This window comes from Syngnathus typhle, linkage group LG13 (assembly GCF_033458585.1).
Source record: "Syngnathus typhle isolate RoL2023-S1 ecotype Sweden linkage group LG13, RoL_Styp_1.0, whole genome shotgun sequence".
Taxonomy (NCBI): Eukaryota; Metazoa; Chordata; class Actinopteri; order Syngnathiformes; family Syngnathidae; genus Syngnathus; species Syngnathus typhle.
In genome coordinates, this window is record NC_083750.1 from 2,311,297 (window position 1) to 2,320,032 (window position 8,736).

Sequence of the window (8,736 nt, forward strand, 5' to 3'; positions counted from 1 at the left end):
GCTGCTGAGACTGAGATTAGAAGGAACCCACCGAGAAACAGGAGACTTCCAAGCCACCTACAGGAGTTTGAGACCGAGGACACGGTTGACAAACTGATAACATGCGTGGACTTTTGTTACAAAGCCGTATGCGACATTCCTCAAACCTACCAGGACGCCATAGTGTCATCCAAGTCAAAGCAGTGCAAAAATGCAATGGACGAGGAGATGAGATCACTGGAGGAAAACAAGACCTTCACCCTCACCCAGTTGCCACCGGGTAAACAGGCAGTGGGTGGTAGGTGGGTCTATGCACTCAAGAGTGACATTGATGGATCAGACAAGTACAAGGCAAGATTTGTGGCAAAAGGCTACAGTCAGAGACAAGGGACTGACTATGAGGAAACATTCTCACCTACAGCCGACATGACAAGTGTGCGAATAATGATGCAAAAAGCGGCGCAAGAAGATCTTATTCTACACCAGATGGACGTTAAGACAGCTTATTTGCATGCACCAATTGACTGTGAGATATATCTGGAGCAGCCACAAGGTTATGAAAAAGAGTCTGAAAATGGTGAAAAAATGGTATGTAAATTGCACAAGTCTCTTTATGGTTTAAAACAGTCAGGCAGGAACTGGAATGTGATGTTACATACATATCTGAGTGAAAATGGTTTTGAACAGAACCCAGCAGACCACTGTGTGTACACGAGAGAAAAAGATAATGAGAAGGTTATTTTGCTAGTATGGGTGGATGATCTCATAATAGCAGCTAGTAGCGAGAATGTACTAAACAGTGTAAAAGGGATGCTTGCAGACAGGTTTAAAATGAAAGACCTTGGTAAGTTAAACCATTTTTTAGGGATAGATTTTAACCAGACAGAGGGCCAGGTAAAAATGTCACAGAAGAGATATGTGAACAAGATACTGGACAGATTCGAAATGCATAATTGCAGGCCCAGAGAGACTCCTTGTGAGCCAAAGCTTGAGTATTCAGAGCATGCTCAGAAAATGAAAGGCCCAAGGAAATATAGGGAAGCTTTGGGAAGTTTAATTTACCTGTCCACATGCACTCGACCAGATCTAAGTTATGTGGTCAGTAAACTATCCCAGCACTTTGCTGATCCAACAGAGGAACACTGGAGCACAGTTAAACATGTGTTCAGATATCTCAAAAACACCACAGAACAGGAGTTACGTTTTAAAAGAAGTGAGACACTAGGTCTAAGAGTGTACTGTGATGCGGATTGGGCATCAGATGTAACAGACAGGCATAGTACAACAGGATTTTGTGTCAACATGAGTGAGAGGAGCGCTCTCATCTCTTGGAAAACAAGAAAACAATCAACTGTGGCTTTGTCTACATGCGAAGCAGAGTATATGTCCTTAGCATCAGCTATACAGGAATGTATCTACTTAGAACAGCTGCTGAGAGGCATAGACAAATACGAGTATGCACAAACTAAAGTGTACGAAGACAATCAAGGTACTATTGCACTAGCCAGAAACCCAGTAAGCAGGCAAAGATGCAAACATATAGATATAAAGTACCACTTCATCAGAGAACATGTAAAAAGTGGGAAGATAATCTTAGAGTACTGTCCTACTGAGCAAATGGTTGCTGACGTGTTAACTAAACCAGCTACTAAACTTAAACTAAGAAGGTTTGCTCAGGACATGTTTGGTACTTAAATGTGCAGAGTGTATTTGTGTTATTGTTTTATTTGGCCCAAAGAGGCAAACTGTGTTATTGTTTTGTTTTTCTAGATAACACATTGAGTTAAGTACGAGTGGGTGTGTTAAGTATTATTGTTTAAGTCCGCCCTTAGACTCACTGTGTGTATTAAGGTACCAATTCTGTTTACCTTTTTGTTTGTTATATACGGTAATGACGTCACTACATTGATGCTACCGGGGAAGAAAGTCCTGTGACAACGGACATGTGGATTGTTGTATGAGATTGACTGACGGAGAAGTTGTTGCGTTTAGCGCCAGTGTGCTTGTAAAATAAATAGGCTGTGTTTTCAGCAGACAAAGGAACCACGCATCGTCCTACTTTTCTCCACCACGCAGAGACCGGAAAAAGTCACCGCTGCACACCATTTATTTGGTGAAGAAAAAGGAACACCCCCCTTTTTCACTTTACAAGGCCTCTGGGGGGTTTAATATTGATATAATTGGGAGAAAAGTAATTTGTGTGCACACTTAAGTTAAATTCTGCAGAATAAAGGGGAAATATACAGCGCTATTAGAAACGAAACGACACAAAAGTTAAGTAAGACGTGCGTATTTGTCAGTGCATCTGCTCTGATGACAGTTAAAATGACCAAACTGCTAAGCAGCAGTTGGAAAGAAGCAAAATGTGGAATGGATTCGAATCCCGTTGTATGTCGTCTGTGTCCGTGTGTAATCTTTGTGAACTCTGTCAGCTTAATGTTGTCTGTTTGAGCTTGCGCGCGATGGGACGCTTGAAGTGTATGTGGGGGCCCCGTAAGTAAGTGTGTGCGTGCGTGCGTGCGTAAATGGGTGTGTGTGCTTGTGCGTGCATGTGTGTGGTTATGCTCATTAGCGCGCATGGGTGTGAGCGCGTGCTTGTAGAAGCAGCAAAAGGAACGGATAGGATGGTGTGCTCTCGTTGCTTTGGGGCGCGTGCCCGCCTGCGCTGCACGCGCGGGGAGGGGGATCCGGCCCCCTGGGCGGCAGGGTGGCCAACCTGTCCCTGCCCACTGTGTTTCAGGCTGGCCCCTCCCCGCGCGGGTGACGTCGGGGTGGTGCGAACGGCTGGAGTTGTGCCCATTTTAGGGGCCTGCGTGGCCAGCAGCGAAAGGAACTATGACAAAATGATGGAAGACGGAATGCTGAAGGAGCAAAAGAATGCATGACCAACTGGAGAAATAGGAGCATGCGTGTGTTAACCAATACGACACCAATATAGATGTATCTAAAGAAAAACATGCTGGGACGACAGCAAGCGGTGGCAGAAGAGTGTGGCTCCCTCGTAAATAATGGGGGACCCCTCTAAGGCCAGCTGATGCTCCTTTTGGCATTCTGAGAGGAATAGGAAATTGGATCTGAAGAAAGCTCAACTTATTAATTTATATTGCTGAAAGGATGACAAAATTGAAAACAAATTATTGATACTCGTTTCTTTGGGGCTCTCCTCAATACTTCAGATTTTCTGTTACATAAAAAACCTGAGACGGCGGATACATCCGTTGTCTCCAGGAGGACATAGAGACACAGCATGAATTTAGAATTAATGTTTAACAGCCGTCTAACAGGTGGAGTAGGAGCATGCGAGGGCTAACCACTACAACACAAATATAGGTGAATTGAGTGTCTAAAGAAAACTCAACCGGTCAACACTAATTTATGAGAGCAAGAGCGGTATCAAGTCCTCACTTGCACAGCAGCAGCTGGAATTAAAGGAATTTTCTGGATTTAGACATAGGACTGAATTGTATGCATGGAGAGCCTGCTCGTAAATTGCGTTGGCCCGACAAGGCTGACCAGTGCCCACTGTAACAAGACATACAGGTCAAAAGCAGCAAGTTCAAAATAGAGGAGGAGATGCCAACGAGGAGAGATTGGATTTGGTAGTAATCGGTTGGTTCTTTTAATACTCTTGTAAAAGTATGCTCGGTACAAATAAATTAGCGATAGGAGCATTTTAGAAGTCCAAAAGCAAGAAACTCAAATGAAAATCACATTCTAGATTCGAGTAATGGAGCCTAACTGGAGCATGGGAAAAGTGAACAGCTGAGAAATGGCCTTCGATGTAGTGGCGGAGAATTAAAAATTCAATAGTCCAGTAATATCGGTAAGTGAGCATAACACCAATAATACTGAGGTCAAACCAGAGATGATGCTATGTTTGGAACAGGACTTAATTATGAATAATGTACATTCTGTACGCAAAATTGGGAAACTTTATCTGAAATTGAAGGCTCAAATCAGCAAAGGTGAAAAGATGATAGAGAGGATTGCATAAAATCAAAGGCAGGAAAACAAACAATAGAATGTAGCCTGAAATTAGGATGAGCTTCTATAAAATCACAGTATAATTGAGAGAAATCACAGTTAAGACTTGAAATTTAAGTTTGGTGTAATCTGCCACTTTAAAATTGTTCAAATAAGGTCCATCACAATACAGCCGAGAGCTCATGAAGGAAAGGCAACGTTTTTCTCAAATATATTAAATTGTTGTTAATAGGAGAATTGGAAGTTTGATTAACAAAAGGTACTAGGTAATTAATGGCTAATTGGAAGATGATATTTAAGTTTGGTTTTGTTGGCAGAGTAGCCATACAGCAGCAGGTACATGCGAGGAATCCAATCACAGCAAACTCGGTGGAATAAAATAAAGAAAGACGAGGAGGCCGATCAACTCCGTTGGACACCATTCACTGCGACTACTGCGGCGTTGGCTTGTAGGGACCCAACTGTGCAGCATGCAGGAAGGCTTTTTATTAAACACGCCCACTTAACGGGTCATCACAGGTGGTTTCAATCATACAATAATCAAGATACTATCATAAGAAAATAACACTATTTAAACATATGACAAAACATACAATAGAAAAATGTATAATTGAGAGCATCTCTCAACACCCCCACTTGCTCTCACATTATAAACCTAAAGAAAAGAGTACCTTGACATTTTAGTCAGAAAACAAGTCCATTTTCCTTTAGTTAGACCCAAACATAAATCCAGCAAATTTTGCCAACTTAAATTTTGTTGCAGGCTTGGTCATATTAGCTGTAGGAGAAAATGTCTCCCCATAATCCACACCCATCTTCTGGCTATATCCCTTAGCAACATATCGGGCCTTGTACTTCTCAGAACCATCAACATCTGTTTTAATGGCATACACCCATCTACCCCCCACTGCTTTCTTGCCCTCTGGCAAATTGGTCAGGGTAAATGTGTTGTTTTCTTTAAGTGAATGCATTTCCTCATCCATGGCTTTAACCCACTCTTTGGCCTTATCTGAGGCTACAGCTCCTGAAAATGACACAGGTATGTTAAACATTACACGATAACAGTAATCAATGTTACTCTGGACTTGATCAGTCTCTTCATCATCAGACACATATTTGGACACATTACAATCTGTGTATCTGTCTGGCTGCCTTCTCTCTCTGGTAGGGTAACGGCTACCATCAGGCTCACGTTTGATCTCAGCTCTTTCTTGTTGTGGTTGGTGGTGGCTGACTTCGGGTTTTTGTTCTCCGAACACAAGATTTGGACTTCTTGGTTTGGTTTTTACAAAGTCATCATCCTCATCTGTGACATTAGTCTGTGTTTGTTGTTCTACACCTGATTTTGCCACAAACTTTACCAATCTGTGCTTTTGCACTTTCTTACTGACAGGGGAATACACAATGTATGCAGGACTGTTTTTATCATACCCAATAAAAACACATTTTTCACACCTTGGATCAAGCTTTCTCTTGTCTTGTTTATAGGCATAACACTCTGAACCAAACCTCTGCATCCTAGACAAATTTGGTCTTCTTCCTGTCAACATCTGAATGGCTGTCTGCCCTGTTCTTTTGTTAAAACACCTGTTCCGGATCACAGCAGCAGTTTGGACTGCATAGGTCCATAGTTGTTTTGGCAAACCACTATCAATGAGCATACACCTTGCCATGTCAAAAAGTGTTCGCCAATTGCGCTCAGCAGTACCATTTTGATGAGGAGAGTACGGTGCTGATGTCTGATGTTTAATCACGTTTTTAGTGAGCAAAGTCTGGTAATATTTACTTGTAAATTCAGTACCATTATCAGATCGGATACATTTTACTTTGCCATATGGGGCTACATCAGCCAGAAACCTTTCTGTAGCTTGAACAGTGTCACTTTTGTTCTTTAAGAAATACACAAAAACAGTGCTGGAAAAATCATCAGTAAATGAAACTGCATATCTGTAACCCTCTTTAGATTCTGGATGGATTGGCCCTGCCAAATCTGTGTGAACTAGTTCTAGAGGGGTCTTAGCCCTCACATCAGGATCTTTGTTCCTGGTTTGGAAAAACTTTCCTTTAGTACACACTTCACAATGTTGAGGTTTGCTTATTGACCCCTTAATTTTCATGCCATCAACAACATTTTGTAATTTCTGAATGTCTTTATAGTTGCAGTGTCCCAGTATCTCATGCCACGTCTGAATATCATGACATCCTTTACACTGATCATGATCACAATCATCATCATCATGTACTGTATGCAAATAATATAGTCTATCACGTACGTGGATGGGGAATTTCGTACCGTCTTGGTAGATGAGGACGTTCTTCTCCTCCTTGAAGACCACAGTGGCTCCCCTGGCCGTAGCTGCTTTCACGGATAGGATGTCTTGTGGGTAGGATGGGATGTACAGCGCCTGCCTCAGCGTTGCGTTCAGGTGTCTACCTGTGCTGTCGATCAGGCAGACTTCTGCATCACCTCGGCGCTCCGCGACGCCCTTGCACCGCGTGCCGTCCGCCAGCTCCACGCAGTGTGTCTCGGCCTGGAACCCGTCATCAAACCGCTTGAATTTTGCCAGGTCTGTGATGATGTGCGAGGTAGCCCCGCAGTCAACCATCAGGCCTCTCACGTCGACTCTTGCTGCCCCCTCGCTCACAAAGTGGTACTCGTCTCGGTCGTGGTCTTCAGTCTCCCCGTGGACCCTCCGTGCGTCGTCCCGGTTGACGCGCTGCTTCCGCCTGCAGGTCGCGTCCCGGTGTGTGCTGCTCTTGCAATGACTGCACCACAGTTTACGCCGGCAGGCTCTGGCCATGTGGCCCTTCAGGCCGCACTTGAAGCACACCACCTCCGCGGCGCTCCTCTCGGCTCCTCTGTCAGTTGGTCTGTCAGGTCTCGCTCTCCTCTGCCGTACGTTCATCACGTTATCATCTGCTTCAGCCCGCATCTTCTCTGTGTCCTCGTAACTGCGCATCTTTGTTTTGAATTCAGAGAACTGCATCGTTTCATCACGTTGTGTGACATGGATTGCAAATGGTTTAAAGGACTCCGGCAGACCTTTTAACACCATTGCTACCAATAGTCCATCACTTAATGTCTCACCGGCATTTCTCAGCGCTGTGATTGCGGTCTCTGCCCGGATCACATACTCGGTCACACTTTCACTCTCAGACTTCTGTAGTGATGTCAGTTCTGTGTAGAGACTTATGATGCGTGGCTTGCCTTTGCCTTGATAGTAGTTTCTTAGGATCTGTAGGGCCCCTCGCCCGTCATCTGCAGCATCGCGCATCACCAGCGACAAACTTTTGTCATCCAAAAACTGAATGAGTTCTGCATACGCTTCCTCATTCTTTCCAGCGTCTTGCTGTAGTTCGTCTTCTTCCTCGGTTGTGGGCTCGTTTAAGATAACGTCTTTCAAATCCTGCAATCGCAGGTGGCCCAAAAACTTTGCCTCCCATAATTCGTAATTCTTTTCATCACCGTCGAACATTAACCGCGACCAGCGGCTAGAAAAACTGTTCCTCTCTGCAGCCCGTCCGCTCATGGTGCTCACAGCGTGCTATCATCACCAGTACGTCGGTGGGAACATGCGGTGTTGGATTTACCTGGGCCCATAACCTGTTGGCAGAGTAGCCATACAGCAGCAGGTACATGCGAGGAATCCAATCACAGCAAACTCGGTGGAATAAAATAAAGAAAGACGAGGAGGCCGATCAACTCCGTTGGACACCATTCACTGCGACTACTGCGGCGTTGGCTTGTAGGGACCCAACTGTGCAGCATGCAGGAAGGCTTTTTATTAAACACGCCCACTTAACGGGTCATCACAGGTGGTTTCAATCATACAATAATCAAGATACTATCATAAGAAAATAACACTATTTAAACATATGACAAAACATACAATAGAAAAATGTATAATTGAGAGCATCTCTCAACAGGTTTCCCAGTCTGTCTTTTCCAGTATCCAGCAGTGACCCTGAAACTCGATCCCGAGACTCCACCGACAGCTGAGAACAACAAGAAAACGGTGCATGGCTCTGAGGCACCTTTGACCTTTTGCAAGAGCAAAGAAGGACTATATTTGTGCTTGGGGGGAGCACAACGCTCCGGAGGAAAACGACATCCTCTGAGGCGAGAGTGAAGAAACTTACAAGATGTGAATGGACTTAGTTGAAAATGGACTCATCCGAGAGTGAGGAATGAGTTGGCTCTGAGGCTACAACTAAAGACAACAACTTGACAATGAGGTGCGGCGAAAGAACCATGAGACCTGAAATGTGCAACAAGCAAACTGGACTCCTTGCTGAGGCGTAACCAAATTTGGTGGGCTTGGGTCAAAGTGAATGGAAGCTTGCTTGGGCACTGAACTTGACACAACTGAGGAGTCTTGATAAAAGATAAATAAATAAATCAGGAACAAAAGGTGTAGTGTTACAGAAAAAGTAGAAGCATCATAATCAGAGGATAAATTTGGATAAAACAGATAGGCTAAATTGTACGAAATAAAGAGTAGGATCACATTTAGTCCATCCAGCTTAACAATTAGACAGAGTCATTGACAAATTGGAGATGAAAATAGGACATTAGGACCCAATAGGATGCAGTCAAGAGGTGGCTCGATTGTACAATGGACCTGATTATTATTAATTAATAAAATTAGAAGTTAATTACACCTCACGGGGAATTCTGGTGTCAGAAAGTCCGATAAGTTCAAGGAATAACAGCCATGGAAACTTTTGACGGTTAAGAATAATGCGGCATAAGCGTCACACAAAATGACAGTT

The 8,736-nt window shown here is 43.8% G+C and overlaps 1 protein-coding gene across 1 annotated transcript; it reads right to left on the bottom strand.

Moving 5' to 3' along the window:
- Positions 1-4,585: 4,585 nt before the first annotated feature.
- Positions 4,586-7,855, bottom strand: LOC133165345 (uncharacterized). The gene is made up of 2 exons (XM_061294919.1): positions 6,257-7,855; positions 4,586-4,987 (listed from the first exon to the last, which is right to left on the bottom strand). Exons 1-2 carry the CDS (start codon positions 7,491-7,493, stop codon positions 4,671-4,673), a joined length of 1,554 nt encoding a protein of 517 aa, XP_061150903.1. The 5' UTR covers positions 7,494-7,855; the 3' UTR covers positions 4,586-4,670.
- Between the last annotated feature and the right edge of the window lie 881 nt (positions 7,856-8,736).

Coding starts and splice junctions, on each gene's coding strand:
- LOC133165345 (XM_061294919.1), bottom strand. CDS start 7,493: ATGAGCGGACGGGCTGCAGAGAGGAACAGTTTTTCTAGCCGCTGGTCG. Junction 4,988..6,256: donor CGTCCTCATCTACCAAGACG/GTACGAAATTCC, acceptor TGTCATTTTCAG/GAGCTGTAGCCTCAGATAAG.